The sequence below is a fragment of the Cebidichthys violaceus genome, unplaced genomic scaffold (assembly GCF_023349555.1).
Source record: "Cebidichthys violaceus isolate CVI_PGR_0920_01 unplaced genomic scaffold, fCebVio1.0.p SCAF_25, whole genome shotgun sequence".
In the NCBI taxonomy this organism is placed as follows: domain Eukaryota; kingdom Metazoa; phylum Chordata; class Actinopteri; order Perciformes; family Stichaeidae; genus Cebidichthys; species Cebidichthys violaceus.
This window is the reverse complement of record NW_027176428.1, coordinates 5,396,921-5,416,003: the sequence shown is the minus strand read 5'-3', so window position 1 is coordinate 5,416,003 and position 19,083 is coordinate 5,396,921. Positions and strand designations below refer to the sequence as shown.

The following is a 19,083-nucleotide window of genomic DNA, read 5'->3' as shown; positions in this document are numbered from 1 at the left end:
CCTCTTACAAAGGTCATTTATTGATTGCTATAGCCACCTAGCTTTAGCATTTTTGTCTGTGGTCATGATACATTTGTGTCATTTATTTTCATTACAAAACAGTAAAGTACATACATGTCTTGTATGCAAACTGCCTAAATGCAATATACTATGAAGATTCATACTGATAATGTATATTACCTAAAATGTGTGAATTTGACCATACATGAAGAGATAAAGTACACTGGTTATTGCTTTTGCACGTAGCTGAAGACTTGTTTCTCATGATTTCCCTGTTGTTGTTTTTGTTGCTGTGTCGCTGCACCCACAGAGAGAGGATATGGAGGAGAGGATAACAACGTTAGAGAAACGCTACCTGGCTGCTCAGCGGGAGACCACACACATCCACGACCTCAACGACAAACTGGAGAATGAACTGGCCACCAAGGACTCGCTCCACCGACAGGTAACACAACAACACTAGTCATAGAGGGTTCCTGACTGGAATTTAAACACAGTTAATTAAGCCTGACATAAGGACTAAATCAATATTTATAAATGTGCCGTGTAATTATTCTACAATGTTCAGGCTTCCTTGGATGCATTACCATCCTAATGTGTTGTTAAGTGACACCAAAAAAAATGTGTCTTGATGCAAGGTGAGTTATGGATTCAGGCTAATGTGCTCTCTCTTGCAACATTTTAATATTTAATGCCTCTACAATGTCATCTACAATAAAAGTACATAAAGCTGCGATAGTGTGACAATGTGTGTAAGGTATTGAAGAATGTTATTGTCAGTGTGTGTGAGCGTGTAATAAGAACATCATCAAGGTTCATGTGTAGTTCAGGGTCAATCTGAGTTCAGCTCCACATGGGGAATACCAGAAACACATTTGTGACCATTTGCAGTGCCCTTGCTACTCGCTGGCTGCACACTACACTGATTACACCTCACTTGTGATCGCCCTCAATGTCCCTCTTCTTTCTTTGCACTTGTGTGTGTTTGTGTTTGTGTGTGTGTGTGTGTGTGTGTCTGTCTGTCAGAGCGAGGAGAAGGTGCGCCAGCTGCAGGAGATGCTGGAGATGGCAGAGCAGAGGCTGGCTCAGACCATGAGGAAGGCTGAGACACTTCCAGAGGTGGAAGCTGAACTGGCACAGAGAGTAGCGGCACTTTCCAAGGTATCACATACACACACACACACACACACACACACACACAGCTGTAGAAAACACAGCAAAGGGTGCTGATACAATACAGCAAGGATCAGTTATTTACAGATAGAAGCAGACTGAACACTGTTACAGAGGCGGTTGTACTTACATGCGAGTGTCTCCCCCTGCAGGCTGAGGAGCGCCATGGCAATGTGGAGGAGCGGCTCAGACAGCTGGAGTCACAACTGGAGGAGAAGAACCAAGAGCTAGGAAGGGTGTGTGAGCATATGTGTGTGTTTGTGTGTGTGCACCAGCCCTGCAGGGTTTCTCTGACCTCTCACTTTGTGTGTGTGTGTGTGTGTGTGTGTGTGTGTGTGTGTGTGTGTGTGTGTGTGTGTGTGTGTGTGTGTGTGTGTTTGTGGATGTGTGTGGGCTGATGCTTCACATTAGTTGGACGCCTTGACTCATGGCTCTGTGCTCCCTCATGCATACACATACAAACACAAACACACAGGACAGACGCACATATGAGGAGCCCTCCATTTTCCCGGTGCATTGTTGCATGAATTTGAAACAAATCCACATATCTTGCTGCAACACAATCCTGATTGGCTGCTATCTTTAGACTCTGAATAATTCACGCAAGGCTAATTCCTCTCTCTCGCTGTGCGATCTCATGACTATATTTAGTTGAAAGAGCTCTCTGAGAAAGCAAATTTGTGTTTGTGCGTGTCTGTGTTAATTCACTTTTATGAAATTACCGTAAAATACATATTTAAGCGCAGCACTTTCCATTTAAGAGAAGGCGTTTAACCCTTTGTCATCGTCATGTAAATGACTGTAATTAAATCACTCTGGCTGTGAGATCCATTGTTGGCCAAGAGGACCTATATCTGGCAGCTGGTGATCTTGGGCTCAATACACACTTCATCCTTTAATCCACACAGAGATGCTTGATTAGCTGCATAAATACACCCAAATGGAGTCTGTGTCAAAAGAGAAATTTTGATGATGTCATTCCCACCCGTCTGGTTCTCTCTCTCCGCTCATCAGGCTCGTCAGAGAGAGAAAATGAATGAGGAGCACAACAAGCGTTTGTCAGACACCGTGGATCGTCTGCTCACTGAGTCCAATGAAAGACTGCAGCTCCATTTGAAGGAACGCATGGCTGCCCTGGAGGACAAGGCAAGGCCTGTACACATGCATTCATCTAAGCAGCAGCTCATACCGCTGTTGTTATTGCCTCACAGAACAAATTAATAAACAGTATAGCACAGGTTTTACTTGGACACACAGATTTGTTTTGACACGGTTTCATGATTTCTTCTGTCCAGAACTCCCTCATTCAGGACCTTGAGAACTGCCAGAAACAGCTTGAAGAATTCCACCACACCAGGGTCAGTGAGACTCAAATGGGTCGCCTAATCACTGAAATCTACAATCGTCTCCTCACTTCCAACTCATATCAACAGAATATTTACTCAAGTGCTGGCCTTTTTCAACTGGCCCCTCGTAGGCCAACTCCAGCCCACCAATCAGTTTTGTTTACAAATAAATCAAATTTAAAACCTGAAGAGAAAAAAAAATCACGCAAATAACAGACATTTTGCCACAATGAATCCTTTAAACAAGCAGAGCGCTCCTGTGCTGTCAGTAACATGCAATCACAACATGCATTATTGGTCCTCCTTTGCATGCCGCTGTTGTCGCAGGCTTCTAGGTAGCTAGCAGACAACCAAAACTAGCTAACTGTGTCAAGTGTACATACATAATGAGACCAATAGCTCAAGGAAATGTCCAACATCCGGGCCCTTAGCCTTCTGAAAATGTGGCCCCGTGAACAATATAGTTGATTGAAGTGCATTTGACTGATATTTATGTACACTTTCTTAAGTCAAATTTTAAATGCAGGACTTTCACTCTAGTCTTAGGGAATAGTGTTGCTACTTTCACTTGAGTAAGCAATCTGAATGCATTGCACATAATGCCCCTCTCTCCCTCAGGAACGGCTAATTGGAGAGATTGAGAAGTTGAGAAATGAGATCGACCACTTGAAACGTCGCAGTGGGGCGTTTGGAGATGGAACTCACCCTCGGTACACACAGACATACTGTACACCTCCTCCACACATTCTCTCTCATATGCACACCCTCTAACATGGTGCTGTATGCATTATTGATGGAAAAGTGTTATGTGTGTCTCTCAGGTCGCACCTGGGCAGCGCCAGCGACCTTCGCTTCTCCGTGGTGGAGGGCCAAGATGGCCACTACAGCACAACTGTGATCAGGCGGGCACATAAGGGCAGAATGTCGCTACGAGACGACCCGAACAAGGTGTTAATGATGACTTTATCAGGCCAAAAGGACCCCACATTTCCTCACACACAAACACTGAGCAGGATGGCCAACTTACGGATCACAACATCATGTGTCAGCTATTCCTCTAACCACCAGTGCTTTTATCCAAGTTCATGTCTGCTTTGCTAACAAGTGTCAGTGCTTGGCTGCCTAACTTGCCATTCTTTACTAACCTCTCTGTCTCTCTGTCTCTTTTTCACCTGCTGCCATGGACATCCTGTCTGATGTAAGTCCCCTGTTCATTCATTTCTTCTCTTAACTGGCCACATACTGTGTCACATTGTATTTTTTACATGTAGTCTGAATGAATCCATATAGCACATTCTTCAGGTTCATGTATTCAGGATCAATGTATGTTGTATTTAACACGTTTGCTGCGTCTACAGATGTTAAAGCTCATGTGTGTTTGTTGTGTCCAGGTGTACGCTGTGTTTGAACAGGACTACCCGTCTCTGCGTGGAAGCGTCAGCCACCTCCTCGGCAGCGACATCGAGGCAGAGTCAGACCTGGATGATGACGTTAGCTCGACCCTGCTTTCCCCCAGCGGCCAATCTGACGCTCAGACTCTCGCTCTCATGCTGCAGGAGCAGCTCGATGCTATCAATGAAGAGATAAGGTGACAAGGCACTGGCACATTAGATTACAACACATGACAGTTTCATGATCCCAATGGGGAAACTTGGTCAGTGCAGCAGCGAGAAACCGGATACAGATAAAAGGAGAACAAAGTGTTCAAAATAATACAACCAATAATTAAAAGAAAAGGGACGTTTTTAAGATACAACAGCAACATGAAGGTGCTGCTGCTTCATTTTGTTAATGCAATGCATGAGGACCTGTGGCCGGACAGGATGCACCACATCTGATAGTGGCATTAGATAGAAAGATGATGACATGTAGATAAGACTCTTCCTTCTTCAGTTCTGTTTCCCGCTGGAAGAGGACACTGTTTATTGCAGTTTACAGTAAACACGGTTCTCTTGTGACACCTCAGAATATCCTCCTGGGGAGGAGATGAAAAATAGATACTGATTATGCTGCAGAGAAGCCAGACTCCCTTGAAGAAATACATTTTAAAAAATGTCTGTACTGCAAAAAAAAAATTTATAATGCACTTTTTGCCAAGATCCTTGCATTATTTAATTTGTTATGCAATTGTAAATAGTAAATAAATGATTATTTCCCAGATTCATTGAATAATTAAGAAATAAAAATACATCAGATTAATGGAACAAATGACAACTTCAAACAAAAAAAATTGTATTATATAAATTATTTATAGCTCCATATAAGTGTTTTATTCATAATTAGAGAAATATAAAGTGTGTGTTGTTAATCATTGCTTGCTGGGATGTTCTGTGCTCCAAAATAACTATGTATGTTTGCATGTGTTTGTGCAGGATGATCCAGGTGGAGAGAGAGTCAGCAGACCTCCGCTCTGACGAGATTGAGTCTCGCGTGAACAGCGGCAGCATGGACGGACTCAACGTGACGCTTCGACCCCGGGCGCTGCCCACCTCCGCCACTGCCCAGTCTCTGGCATCATCCTCTTCCCCACCCACCAGTGGCCACTCCACACCAAAACACCACTCACGCAACGCCAGCCACCATCTAGGCATCATGACTCTGGTCAGAGAGCACACACGCTCCATATTTTGTACAGCAGTATGCTCATTGTAAAAAGCTGTAAATTTGACTGTTTGTTGTTTTGTTTGATAGCCAAGCGACTTGAGGAAACATCGCAGGAAAGTAGCAGTAAGTTTGCAAACACAACTAAATCTGTTCTGTTTTTTCACGGCTGCGGCTTTCATGACTGAGCTGAGTTACTTGTGTGACTCTTCTAGTCTCCTGTGGAAGTGGACAAAGCTACTATCAAGTGTGAAACATCGCCTCCCTCGTCCCCCCGCAGTTTACGGCTAGAAACCAATTTCGCGCAGTTCACAGGCAGTCTAGAGGACGGCCGAGGGTAAACACACCCACACACACACATACAGAGGTAGCGCAGTATGATAAATTAGTCATATCAGTTCAGACTTATGTCAGATTGTTTTACGAGTCCACTTCAACTTTCCACCAACAAGTTCTGAAGATTGTAGCGGCTGGAATTGGATCTGAATCTTTCTCTTTGCTTCACACACACAAAAACAATTGTTTACTTTGCTTATTCATAGTTGACAACAATAAGAAAATGAGTTTAAAGATTTTAGCTTAAAATAATTTGCTGTTTGCAGCAAACAGAAGAAAGGCATCAAGTCATCTATTGGCCGATTGTTTGGGAAAAAGGAGAAGGGTCGATTGGAGCAGACTGTAGGCAGAGATGGACAGCCTCTACCGGCCTTAACAGGTACACTGCAGACTACATACCAGTTCTAACACTGATAAAGACAATGTGAGATTGTGTGGGATTTACAGAGATACAAATCAACACTGTTTTGCTGTTTTCCAGACTTTGAAATGGGCATTGGGGACACTATGACTCTGGGAAAACTGGGCACACAGGCTGAGAGGGACCGCAGGATGAAGAAAAAGTAAAAGCATACTTTCTGTGTCTGAATTTGTGTTTTTATTTTAATTTCGTAACTAAGCCTTTTAAGGATAAAGGATTTTCTCTGATAATCCTCACTTCCCTCTGTTTTTCTCTGTCCACTTTTAATTTGCTTGTTAGACACGAGCTTTTGGAAGACGCCAGGAAAAGAGGCCTGCCATTTGCCCATTGGGACGGCCCAACTGTTGTCTCGTGGCTAGAGGTACTACCGTAGTTTACTTATGTATCAACCAACCATAAATTCATTTCAGAAAACCTCCCTCTATCTAGCGATCTTTATGTCAGGCTGCTGCTACGTCTAAAACAATGTTAAATACAGTAATATCAAACACTAGAGAGACAATTACAGCCTGATCTGCAGTCTCCTCCCCTTCTATTTGACCTTTCAATGATGGTGACGTTGAATATCTTGATGACTCTCACCAGCTGTGGGTGGGTATGCCAGCGTGGTACGTGGCAGCCTGTCGGGCAAACGTGAAGAGCGGAGCCATCATGTCAGCGCTGTCCGACACAGAGATTCAGAGGGAGATTGGCATCAGCAACCCTCTGCACCGACTTAAACTCCGCTTGGCCATCCAGGAGATGGTGTCCCTCACCAGCCCGTCTGCACCACTTACCTCCAGAACGGTAAAACAACACAACAAATACACCTCCATGATCGCACATGTGCATACACGAACAGCAAATAAATAATCCAGGATGTGAATATGAACACATTACCCTACACATAAACACTCAAAACCTCCTCCACTGTTAGACTTAACCTTCACTCTGCACCCTGGGGTGATGACTCCTCACTCTTTGACTTTTTTTGTTCCTCTGTTTGGACCACAGTACTGGGTTGACTTGTCTTTTTCCGCTGCCATCAATTGCATGGGGCTCTGTGGGAAAAGGACACACAAATATAGACACATATAGCTACAAGCTACCTGCCTGAAATACACTCCCTCCCTGGGCATCACTCAACACAATGTTTGTCTCTGTGTGTCTGTGTGTGATTGGCTGTGTGTGCACGGGGGTCGGTGTGTGTGGAAAAAATGCACGAGTGCATTCTTGGGTGCGTTTTTGTGCGTGTATGCGTGCTTCTGTATGCATGTGTGTGTGTGTGTGTGTGTGTGTGTTCGGGTGTGTTTTCGTCCTCTGCGCAGTCCTCCGGAAATGTGTGGGTGACTCATGAAGAGATGGAGAACCTGGCTTCCTCCACTAAAGCGGTCAGTACCATCTGGGTGCTCCCCTCCCCCCACACCCAACACTCACACTGTCCCCACCGTGTCACACATATGTCATGCCCCGAAGACCCCTTCAAATACATCACACACTAACGCATTTTTGTGCTCGTGCTGGTATTTGTATGTTTGTGTTAGATTGAACTGTTTTAACCTGTGAAAGTTCGGTCAATGATATAAGTGTTGGAGATTATATGAGATACGTGATATGAGAAGAGCTGTGTGTGTGTGTGTGTGTGTGTGTGTGTGTGTGTGTGTGTGTGTGTGTGTGTGTGTGTGTATTTCTGAATGTGCCGTACTGTATGTGTGTCTCTAGTTGTCCCCTTTCTCTCTGATCTTGTATATTGTCTCTGCCATGCTGCCACTCAGGACAATGAGGAGGGCAGCTGGGCACAGGTGAGGTCGCTGATCTGCTTACATCTGTGATTTATGATGCTGCATCTTGATTATATCTGTGGTTCTTTATTATACTTTATTTGGACCAAAATTGAGAAAGAACTGACAAGTATTATCTGTTTTGTGCTTTGATTATTTGCTTCTAATTGATGATGATGTTGTGGTGTATATTGTTGTTTTACTATTTTGGGTAGAATTAGGGTAATGCTTTGTTCAGAACTAAGGGTAGTTACAACCTTTTTCAGTCACAATATTACATTTGATTTTGATCTATTTTATAGCAGAAAGATATCAAGTGTTGTATGACTATTTAACCAGTTCCATATCTGTATGGTCAAATTGTTGTATTTTGAATAAATAACCGGAATAAATGAACTAACTAAGTAAACATCTGTCTGCACAAACTCTGAAACCGAGCCCATGCTCTTCACAAACGCGTTCACTCATACTCATATTTGAATAAGAGAGGTCAGCCAATTCACCGTCAATAACATGCTATGCACACAGTCATTGGCAAAGTGAACACAGAGGCAGTAGTAGTAGAGTAGAGGAGACACAGAATATTTGGAACCGAAAGATGTTCTATAAGGAAAATAGAATAGAGTTTTCATTTTTTTTAATGCATTGGGCACCACACACTAGATTCTGTGTACCTCAGTTGAAAAAGGTATTTTGGGTAATTTGGGTGAACTGACCCTTTAATCAAGATAAATCATGATTGACTATTTTGTTTGCATTTACCTGCAACACATTCCATCTTCCAATATCTTAGACATTATTTGTGTTAAAGAACCAACATAGTCACGGTCCTGCCACACTGTCTGAGCGTTTTTCAGGAGTGTGTACGGTCTGTACTCAATTGGCATATAATTAATGCTCTCGTCACTTTAATAGGATGTTTTAACAGCAGACATTTTGACCTCGACCATGAAACCAAAACAGCAAAATGGAATTCAGCCATCATTAACTTTATTGATTACACCTGTATTTTTCCTATTCTGACATGGTAAGGTTGCGCCTGTGAAAGAGGCCTATTGGAGCTTCTTGTAATTCCTAGCATAATTCTGAATGACTGAAAACACCTTTTGTGGTTTGGAAGGCATTTTAAGTTATGATGTGCTCAAATTTTGGCTTGTCTTAGCATGGAGAGCACAGGTGTATCTGAACACTTGTGTTACTCAATATACTGTATATGCAAGCAATTTGAGGATCATTTTAGAATCATTTTCATTTAGTGATACAAAATGGCAGATTTTCTATGTTCACATACAGTATGTAATTCTGAAACAAAGAGCCGTCTCAGTCTTTTTTTCTGTTGCACAAATTACTAACATTATGTACTCCTCTCCATGTAGACTCTGGCATATGGCGATATGAATCATGAGTGGATAGGGAACGAGTGGCTCCCCAGCCTGGGCCTGCCTCAGTACCGCTCATACTTCATGGAGTGTCTGGTGGACGCACGCATGCTGGACCACCTGACCAAGAAGGACCTGAGGAGCCACCTCAAGATGGTGGACAGCTTCCATAGGTCTGTAGCTATAGCCCAATCAGCTTAGCTGCTGTTTGATCAGCCTCCCCTTTCATCAGATAACTGGACACACAGCAGTGGAGATGAGAAGCCTGATGATTATGTGCTTTTCTGTGTTTGTGTGTGAGCTTGTTTGTTCTGTCATGATTGTATGTGTGTGTGTATATTTCTATCTGTGTATGTGTGTGTGTGTGTGTGTGTGTGTGTGTGTGTGTGTGTGTGTGTGTGTGTGTGTGTGTGTGTGTGTGTGTGTGTGTGTGTGTGTGTACCAGGGCTAGTCTGCAGTATGGGATTATGTGCTTGAAGAGACTGAATTATGACAGGAAAGACCTGGAGCGCCGAAGAGAGGACAGCCAACACGAGATGAAAGGTACACTTTACACACACCCTGATACACACAAAGTGACAAAAAAAAAAAAACACACACACACATACACACGTTCAAACACTAACAAGAAAGCACACATCCACAGTCTCATCGGGTCAGAGTACCACCTAGTGGTTTTGCCTGATTTGGCCTGAGCGTTGAAACAGCTGCCCCATTGGACTGTCAGAACGCCAGCTGAAGCAGGCCTACAATCTTATGATCCAAGGCTCCACATACCAAGAGTGGTCCCAAACACACACACACACACACACACACACACACACACACACACACACATACACACACACACTTAGATCTAGCCAGCCCCCTCGCCCTTTTGACCTTGAGTTCTGCACATGAACTTGACTCAGCTGCCATGTCAAATCAGAGTCCTGCCCTGTTTACGCACACATACACACACACGCACACACACCGCCTGTTCCAACTTGGAAAGCTGTCTAACAGCTGTGCTTAAAATGAACAAAGGGAGTGTGCCAGCGAGTTGACACTATGTGGACATGCACATTATCTCTTTATCTCTCTCTCTCTCTTTCTCTCTCACTCTAAATCAAGTTGCCATTATTTGCTAATAATGACGTGTGCCGACACTCTATACAACACAATACTGCAGTACCTTGAGCCTGAGCCACTCTTTTTTTACGTTAGATGTGTTGGTGTGGACCAATGAGCAGGTGATCCACTGGGTCCTGTCCATTGGTTTAAGGGAGTATAGCGGCAACCTGCTGGAGAGCGGCGTCCATGGAGCGCTCATCTCTCTGGACGAGACCTTCGACTACAGCAGCCTCGCGCTCATCCTGCAGATCCCTATGCAGAATACACAGGTGGTTAAAGAGGAAAACACAACTGTTTGCACTCAGTATAGAAAGATTGAACTGATGTGAATAGCAGAAAGATATCAAGTGTTGTATGATCAGATTTTTAAGAGAAGTTTGGTCCATTTTGTGGGCAGACGTAAGGAATTATGAAATAAACTATAAAAACCAGAGATTTGTATGACATGTTATTTTATATGAAAATATTCTACACATTGAACACTTTCGTTCCCAGCACTGTAAGCTCATAACAGGCCTTTTAGCCTTTCTGCAAACACTCCATCTTCCAAAAGTCACAGTTGTTTTATGAGATTGGTTGATTTACTTTTTTGTGACTCTGCAGTTTGTGTGCAGTCAGCATTTCCTTCTACTGCAGGCCACATGCTGCCAACATTTACTTCTGCCTCAGATTCTGTTTCAGTTGTTCTTCGATCAAAAGGCCTCTGTTGTTCTTTCTCAGAATTCACTTGAAAGTATTTCCCAGTCACAGGCTTCAGAACAGATTACATGCACCACAGCTTCATATTAATAGGTGAACAAAAATAATGCCAATTACTCCTGTTTATTAGACGTATTTTAAGAGCTTTCGTTGACATTTTGCCATCAGCTCTTGTTAATTTCTGTCCCGTTTTTTTTTAACACACAGCAACCTGCTCACAGAAGTTGTGTGTGTGCTTTTTGTTTTTGCAGGCCCGGCAGGTTCTGGAGAGGGAGTTCAACAACATATTAGCCCTGGGGACCGACCGTCGACTAGAGGAGGTGACCAATCAAGCTGCTGCTCTGATCACATACATGTTGGAAAAGGGGATTGCCTGACCCTTGCTTTTCACCTCCCTGTCCCTGCAGAGTGGAGATGACAAGTCTTTTCGACGCTCTCCATCGTGGCGCAAGAGGTTTCGGGCACGCGAGGGAGGGGTGGGGCTCGGCATGATGGCGGGCTCCATGGAAACGCTGCCTGCTGGCTTCCGCATGCCCTCCATGTCCATGCCGCCCTCTGTGAATTTGATGCCCAAGAAACAGCTTCAGCCTGAAGGTGTGATACAACACTAACCAAACCCCTCTGGCCTGTGTGCTTTTCTGTGTGTTTCTACGTGCTGCTCTCTGCTCATCCTGTCTGACTAACTTGCATGCTGTGTCTTCTCTGTCCTGCTGCGCCTAAACTCATCTGTGTCACGTCCGCTCAAGCTCCTCCCCCTGCGACCCCGAGACTCGATCCCTCAGCCGTGCGGACCTATTCATGCTAACTTCTCTCTCTGCTTACTAACGGGAGCGCAAATGCTAACAGGTAAGCTAACAAATCCCTAGCTGAAACTGCTGAACTGACAAGCGACCTTTAACCAGCATTGCCCAGCTGTGTGGCATGAGGTAGGACTGTGGTACTAACTTTACAGCACCAGGCTACTGTACTGGTGTATATCTGTCAGATTAAAGCCTTTTAGCCAGCAAACAGTGTGTATTATATTCTCTTCTCCTTGGAATCATTCATATACACAGCAGCATTGTGTACAACGATAATGATATGATTGTACAGGATATAGTTCTGCTTAAAGTCTATATACGATAATACTGAATTATTGCTCAGCCCTAGTTTTTTAAATCCACTATAAGTCAATAGGTGCAGAGTGGTTTAATTTGAAGATATTTGTTCTATCATCTGCTTGTATTGTACAAAGTATTTCCCCTCCCTCCCTTCTAACATTCCTCACCATTTGTTCTCTCTTCCAGTGCATTCTCATTACTTATACGGACACATGCTTGCGGCCTTTTGAGAGTGATATGCCAAATCTGGATAGGGAGTCCTGGGTGCCACTGAAGAGGGGTCTCCACCCCCCTTTTGTTGCCCGGCCTCACCTCCCAACGTTCACCTCTCACCTCTCCTTCGGACACGTGCAATACAGAGACCAGCTCTGATCTCTGAACTCTTTGAGAGTGCTCATTGGCTGCGCTCGCTGCTGTAAAGGAGACTCATCCCTGTCTCTCCCAGTTTATCCCCAGTGCTCCCAGTAGCCTTGTTATTGTGGTGTTGTGCTCCTGCTCCCCCTGGTCTCAGCTGTGGGTTCTTGTCTGGTTCTAATCTGTCAACATGGCCAAGTCCAAACCAATCTTCCAGTGTCATCAGGACCTCTGCAACACAAAAAGTCAGTCGGTGTAAAAAAAAAGATTCATAGGGATGGTGAGACGTTGTTGATTTGGATTTGGGAATGATGAATACTTGTATAAATGGCAGATCCCACTGCACATTGCCCCTCTACCGGTTATGCAAGGTATTACTCATTTATCGTCTCTGTACATAAAATGGATGACTTATGTTTTTTATAGAAATATTATATATATATATATATATATATATATATATATATATATATATATATATATATATATATATATATATATATATTGGAAATATATATGGAAAATAATATAATATCATTGCTGTATGAAACCCAATGCCCTGTATTCGATAGTGACTGTTCTCTCTTTTTCTCTCTCTTTCTCTTTCTCTCTGTGTCGGACCTTTGTGTGTCTTTTGCTGTATGCTGTAAGTGTGTGACTTGTTAGTGGGAGGGTCTCACTAAGGAAGGGGTGTGTTTCTACAAGGACTCTTCACAGGTTCATGGGTCCAATTTCAGACTTCTCTCTTTGCCTCTTCTCCTGTTCTTTCCTTTTCCCTCCTCCTCATCTTTTGACACTATGTAGCTGTTACCTCTCCTCTTTTCGCCTCTCTCGCCTTCAGTATGACACTATGTAGCCTAGAATAGAGAGAATCCTTTAATATGAAGAGTATGCTTGTGTGTCTCTGTGTGTGTGTGTGTGTGTGTGTGTGTGTGTGTGTGTGTGTGTGTGTGTGTGTGTGTGTGTGTGTGTGTGTGTGTGTGTGTGAGCAAATGAGTCTCTCTGCTCAAAAGGTGTGGAGAATCTGTGTGTGAAAGGCCGACCCCAGCCGTGTGACCATGACTTTTCTCTGTGGACGGGTAGTGTGAACACTGTAGCTCCTCTCTGTTGAATCCTTACTTTCTCTCAAATCAAACTGTAAACTGCTGCTCAACATCAGCCAATGATAAACATGAAAACTGCTCAATGTGACGGACTCTTCTAATCCCGTCCCGTCACCTCCCATTTATTTGCCATGGAGACGTGCCAGTGAGCAGTCAGTACTCTTGGCTGACCAACTCCTCATCCAATGAGAACACAGCATATGAACCAGTGAAGTGCTGGATGGGTGTTTTTTTTATTTTAGAGTTTTTCCAAGGTGTCTAAAAGGTGTAATGTGCTATGTGGCAGCTATGAGTACTGTGTCTTTATTCCAGGTGTGAAACAATGCTGACAAATCAAGATTTTATTATTTGGCTATTTAAAAAAAGTGAACAGTATTTATGGCACTATATAGACATAAGTAAAGCTGTTTTTTAAAGATTTTGGATGTTGTGTTCTTTTTTATGTTATCGCAGTCAAAGTATCTCATTAAGGACAATGTATTGAAAATGGTCTTTATTGAAAGATTTGGACAGAAAATATCACTTTTTAGAACATCTACAAATACACAACAATCTTAGTTATAAAAGTCAAAAATAAGTTAGCAAAAAATAAAAAATAAAATGGCAAAACCACTCTGTAGAAAAAGGGAACGTATTTACATCACTAGCATTCATAACCAGTTTAAATTAAGCAGATCTTGGTCAAAACTGCCATGGTACATATTGGCCCCATAAATGAACACACACAAAGATCAAGGGATCAGGGAAAGGTTTCGAAAAGAGGAAAACTTAAATTAAGTAAGAAGAAAAACAGGCTTCATCCTTCCTCTGTGTCTCAATCAGACTGAAGGCAAGCCTAACAGAGATCCACTCTAGTAACTAAGTGTTGGGTTCATGCAGTAAAGTTCTTGAATCTCTAGTTAGACTAAGCTCCAGTGGCTCTGACAGACAGGTCTGGACCGAGGATAAGGCAGGAAATAAAGGGAATAAGGCCTCATTGTGAACAGGAGTAATTCAGTTTGGCTAGCAGACCTATTGATCAGCAGAGTTACAATTCAAATAATATTTAAAAATTTTAGCATAAGACACTCAGATCAGTAGAGCTAAAAAATAAATTAAATTGGACCGGTTATCAGCCTGCTTTGCCAATTGTCATTTTTGTTTTTTTGTCTGTGGCTCTCTGTGCACCTCTGGGTCCGCTGTTTGAAGGCCCTATTTGGAAATGTCCACAGGAAAGGCCACAGGTCCGCCTGCAGCACTGATGCTGTCCACGATGGAGGTCAGGGCACGCATGTTCCCCTGCTCTGGAGAGTCAGCAGCACTCAGGAGATCTGCAAAAGAGATCAAGTCACACATTAACTGAGTGAGGGGTGCACAGATCTGCTTGTGCTGTCTAATGAGACTGTGTGTGAAGAGTACTCACCCTCGCTGCTGTAGCTCTGTGTGCACTGCTCTGGAGTGCTGCTCCACTCTGGGCTACTGCAGCAGGTGCTGCCTGAACTGGGCTCGCTTGACGACACCTGTTACCATGGAGATGCACACGCAGAAGTTGCTGTCAGTCACTCCGGTTATGACACGGCACACACACACACACACACACACACCACCACCACCACCACTAATGCATCCTGTAACAGTCCTCAGAGGCAAATGAACATGATTAACAGCATCTAAACCAGAGAAGCAAGACTTTTCAATCCGTAAACACAGCCGGTAATCGTTGTCGGATTGATATATTTTGGCACCTGTCTCGTCAGTTTGTCATCATTGTCTCTTTGAACCTTCAAATATGCGAAAGCTTTCTGTAGTCTGACACATTACAACTGAACACTGGATTATAATCTTAAAAACCTCTTTAAATAACTGCGAGACAATAACAGAAAGTGTATCTGTTCATTCCACACCAGCCATTCCACCCCAAACCTTAAAACTTAGCCACACTGACGATTGTGAAGCATGCTTTAATGTGTATCAGTTCATCAAAGTCACACATTGTCAAGAACATTTTACCTTTGACAAATTTTCCAAATTTTGCCTTGTCTTCTATCTCTTCCTTTACTTTCATTTAATCTTTGTCAAAACATCTTCTACCTCTTTATGTTTTTTCCTTGTTTGTTCTTTTGGCTGTCTTCTCAGTCATGAATATGTGACCTTCTGCTTCTAATCATCCCTCCTCTGTCCTACTCACTCTGGGTTGGGCCGGGCTGGGTCGGTAGTGCAGTCCCTGCTGTCCCGTCTCAGTGTCCTGCTGGTTGAGGGAAGACACCAGGGCCTGCAGCCTTTCGATATACTGGATGGCACTCCGCAAGATCTCAACCTTGGGCAGCCTCTGGTTTGGGTTCATCAGGGTGCTCCTCTTCAGAGCATCAAAGGCCTCATTCACCTTCTTCAGACGCCGCTTCTCCCTCATTGTGGCCGCTCTCCGGCGGTCCATGGTAACCGTCTTTCTTTTGCACAGCTTACAGGCCCAGGGCAGGCACTGACCCGGGCAGTGGGGCTCGGAGTGAGGTGACATGCTGGACGGAGAGGCTTTGTCCTCTGTTCCTGTCAACCCAACTCCAACACCCCCAGACAGATTTCCACACAAGCCCATCATGGAGTTCCTATCCTGGTAGGTGGATTGGTCGTACCCCCCAGGCAGACGAGAAGGGAAGTAGCTGTCCCCACCCTCGTAGAAGCGCTGGTCAGGGAAGAAGTAAGGGTTGGTCTCAAAAAGCTCCATACTGGACAATGCTGTGGTCTGAAGGGGACAAAGATTCCTGCTCCCCTTGGAACTGCTCTACTGTATGTGGTGTTCAGTCCTGCGCCTGAACCGTGAGTGTCAGAGTGTACGTGAGTGTGCCTGTCTTCGTCCCCGGCCTGAGTTTGTGATGAGTGGAAGACGTGTGGAGAACAACTGGTGGCGAGCAACTGTAGGCTGGCATTTAAACCCCTCTGCCTGCTGCAGGATCACAGGGTTAAATTTAGCACGAGCCCCCAGAAACCTGACACGACGTTTAGCTGTTGCTGCACATCTACACTTCACATCTCTGTTGGGCCCTGCTCTCTAGGGCTTTAAGACCCATACGTATGTGTGTGTGTGTGTGTGTGTGTGTGTGTGTGTGTGTGTGTGTGTGTGTGTGTGTGTATGCACCCTTGTGTGGGTTTGTGCGCTCTTGTGTGTCTGAAGAGGCCAGGATATGATCAAGTTGCTGTGGAAATGGTAGTTATACCTTGGATCAAAGATGTCTGTCTTAATGAGCTAATCCCAGACTCGCGCCTCCCTCCATGACACCATACATAAAGTCCCCTGGGACTTTATGTATGGGGGTGGAGGAGGGGGCAGTAGGGACAGTCTGGGGACAGCTGTCACTTCTACAAGGAGCCAATGATAAGCAATGACAAGAAGTTGTTTGACTCCTAGTTCTGGATGGGAAAGAAATGAGGCCAGAGATTGTTTACTCAAAACTAGGTCACATTAGATAAACATTTGTACTTTGTTGTGACTGTAAGTTCAGAGTGATCAACTAGGTCGATCCTAAGTATGTAAAAGCTTAGGTGGCATAGAAGCTCATGCCATTGCTGGGTTTTGGTTTTATGTAGCCACATTCATATCTACTGACTTTCAAAAATTATTGCACAGGGTGATGCAAGTGACCTTCTGAGCTATGGTGGACTCAGAGTCAGACAGGCCTGTGCAGGACTGGACAGAGTATAGTATAGTAAGTCGAAAACCAAGTTGACTGGCTCCCGCGACTCTCAGAACAACAATCAGATAAGCGTGCAGAGGTATGGCCTTTTTTGTTGTTCTGACCTCTTCTATTAAGTCGCAGTGTTAGCCTAGCCACCAGGTGTTAATCCTTCCAGGACATGTCTCACCTAACAGTTCACCAGCTAATTCAGACTGGCTTCCGCTAACAAACAGCCAAAACACACAATTCTGTCAGCAGAGAAGTGGCCTAGAATGACTGGCATAGTGGGAGATGTGTTACAATCCAGTGTATTTCTACTATAAGTTTGTCTTGCATCACTCAACTGTGTGGCCCCAAAGACAACAAAGACAACCAAAAAGATAATTAATTTCAGTCAAAAAATAAAAGTTGTGTTACATAGACAAAATATAGTTAATTGATTAAAATTGAGAGTAAAAAGAAATACCAAGCTATAAAGGTTATGACCATGAGATGAACACAGCTTAACAGAGAGGACCGTGTGGTCAGCTAGCACCAGCCTTTAGAGCGCGCTAGCTGCAGCTTTTCATAAAACTACCAGTGCAGATAGTAAATAGTGTGGGTATTCATATACTGCATATTGCTGTGGCATCACTAAACTCTTGTTACAGTAGCTACATTTTAGTTGGCAAACAAAGCAAGTTATTGGTTGATTTTAAATTAAACTGTGAAATTAGGAAATTAACTTTGAGTCATTGTTGTTGTTTTTTATGTTCTTTATGCTCATATATATTCTTTGATATATATTTACATTGTACATAGTAGTTCAATGTTAAATGTTTATGCTTAGTTTCTCTGTTCTACTTTGTTGTCTTTAATGTCCTTGTTTTTATATTTCTCTTGTTTATTTGTATATTCTATGTACGTATGTACGATGAGAGCAATGTGTAACCGGAGTCAAATTCCATGTATGCGTACCAATAAAGCTGATTCTGGTAAAGGCATAGGAGTAGGAAATATTTGTGACTTTCTTTATTTGAACGTGTCTGATGATCAGAATGTGTCTGATCATTAGTCTGATCAAGCATCTGTAGAAGCTTCATAGTTATTCCTACAAGTTGCCATTTAAAAGTTTACAGCACAGAGCTCAGTTTTTTTGTTTAGTTTTTTTAGTAATTTTTTCAGTTCTTTGTAAGACAAACTGAGTAATGGTATCTTGGAATGTTTTATCTAACAGCTATCTCACAGCACATCACTTTAAAGAGCATGTATTATGAAGTGCGTCAGGGCCGACGTTTGACATTTAGAAAAAGCGCAGGTGTAATTAATTACATTAATTATGGGTGCATTTTATATAAATGTGTCAGTTCCAGGGTCATGCTATGGCACATGCTGGCTCAGCGGGGGATAATTTACTGGCACACCTACATGGAGCAGAGCTGTAATCATTGTAATTAATCACACCTGTGTTACTCCTGTTATTACAAGTTTAAATGTCTGCTTTTAGACAGTCTGTTTGAGGGATTAAGACATTCGCAAGAAAGTCACTATATTTCTCTATTAATTATTCTCTTCTTTAATTCTAACTATTGTTATACCATTTTGTTCTTATGTCTACCTATTCCAGTATTTTATTTATTCTTTATTCTCACATTTTTGGGATATTAACAATGAAGTTATATTTACAATTAAAACAAAAATAATGTTCGGTGAGTGAAAGTATCCCTTTCAATAAAAGATGATATAACTTGTCGTTGCAGACACAACAACCCTTTGGGAGGCCCGGCAGTGGTCTGGCATGACTGGCTGGTGGCTCGTGGCCTATTCCCGGGCTTTGGGCTCGGGTTTGGGTTTGGGGTTGAGGCAAAGTGCAGAGTCGAGGCTTGGCGCAGGGCTGCGGTGGGCTGTCAGGTTAGTCTGTGATGGATAGTCACTGATGGTGGAGCGAGTACAAAGACGCCTGTGTGGCTCTCAGGGGTACAGCAGGGAGGGGGTGTGCAGTGTGTCAGAGTCACTCATAACCCTCTGTCATCGTAACCCATTGTCAGCAGAACCAGAGATCTTGCACG

General features: G+C 43.4%; 2 protein-coding genes across 10 annotated transcripts in view; one reads left to right on the top strand and one right to left on the bottom strand.

Moving 5' to 3' along the window:
* The window catches only part of ppfia4 (PTPRF interacting protein alpha 4), a 63,145-nt gene extending 50,453 nt beyond the window's left edge, over positions 1-12,692 (top strand). For 5 of the 9 annotated variants that reach the window (XM_068720065.1, XM_068720069.1, XM_068720066.1 and 2 more), the window contains 24 exons: positions 311-445; positions 1,027-1,161; positions 1,326-1,409; positions 2,188-2,319; positions 2,469-2,531; positions 3,138-3,229; positions 3,341-3,467; positions 3,911-4,107; positions 4,892-5,120; positions 5,211-5,246; positions 5,336-5,457; positions 5,723-5,835; positions 5,938-6,019; positions 6,157-6,238; positions 6,463-6,663; positions 7,185-7,247; positions 7,632-7,658; positions 9,014-9,189; positions 9,462-9,559; positions 10,223-10,398; positions 11,080-11,148; positions 11,236-11,422; positions 11,575-11,674; positions 12,115-12,692. In XM_068720065.1, the coding sequence (XP_068576166.1) occupies positions 311-445; positions 1,027-1,161; positions 1,326-1,409; positions 2,188-2,319; positions 2,469-2,531; positions 3,138-3,229; positions 3,341-3,467; positions 3,911-4,107; positions 4,892-5,120; positions 5,211-5,246; positions 5,336-5,457; positions 5,723-5,835; positions 5,938-6,019; positions 6,157-6,238; positions 6,463-6,663; positions 7,185-7,247; positions 7,632-7,658; positions 9,014-9,189; positions 9,462-9,559; positions 10,223-10,398; positions 11,080-11,148; positions 11,236-11,422; positions 11,575-11,633 (2,685 nt within the window). In that variant the 3' untranslated portion in view covers positions 11,634-11,674; positions 12,115-12,692. The remainder of the gene's footprint in view (positions 1-310; positions 446-1,026; positions 1,162-1,325; positions 1,410-2,187; positions 2,320-2,468; positions 2,532-3,137; positions 3,230-3,340; positions 3,468-3,910; positions 4,108-4,891; positions 5,121-5,210; positions 5,247-5,335; positions 5,458-5,722; positions 5,836-5,937; positions 6,020-6,156; positions 6,239-6,462; positions 6,664-7,184; positions 7,248-7,631; positions 7,659-9,013; positions 9,190-9,461; positions 9,560-10,222; positions 10,399-11,079; positions 11,149-11,235; positions 11,423-11,574; positions 11,675-12,114) is intronic. The other 4 variants (XM_068720071.1, XM_068720067.1, XM_068720068.1 and 1 more) reach the window with 3 other exon arrangements.
* A 1,884-nt stretch (positions 12,693-14,576) lies between these two features.
* myog (myogenin) lies at positions 14,577-16,112 on the bottom strand. Its single transcript, XM_068720073.1, has 3 exons — positions 15,553-16,112; positions 14,788-14,884; positions 14,577-14,695 (listed from the first exon to the last, which is right to left on the bottom strand). Exons 1-3 carry the CDS (start codon positions 16,084-16,086, stop codon positions 14,577-14,579), a joined length of 750 nt encoding a protein of 249 aa, XP_068576174.1. The 5' UTR covers positions 16,087-16,112.
* Between the last annotated feature and the right edge of the window lie 2,971 nt (positions 16,113-19,083).

What these genes read in the sequence shown, in the direction of transcription:
- myog (XM_068720073.1), bottom strand. Translation starts at nt 16,086, where the DNA reads ATGGAGCTTTTTGAGACCAACCCTTACTTCTTCCCTGACCAGCGCTTC. An exon ending in CCAGCCCGGCCCAACCCAGA is followed by an intron (nt 14,885 to 15,552) that starts GTGAGTAGGACA and finishes CCATGGTAACAG; the next exon opens with GTGTCGTCAAGCGAGCCCAG. An exon ending in ACAGAGCTACAGCAGCGAGG is followed by an intron (nt 14,696 to 14,787) that starts GTGAGTACTCTT and finishes TCTCTTTTGCAG; the next exon opens with ATCTCCTGAGTGCTGCTGAC.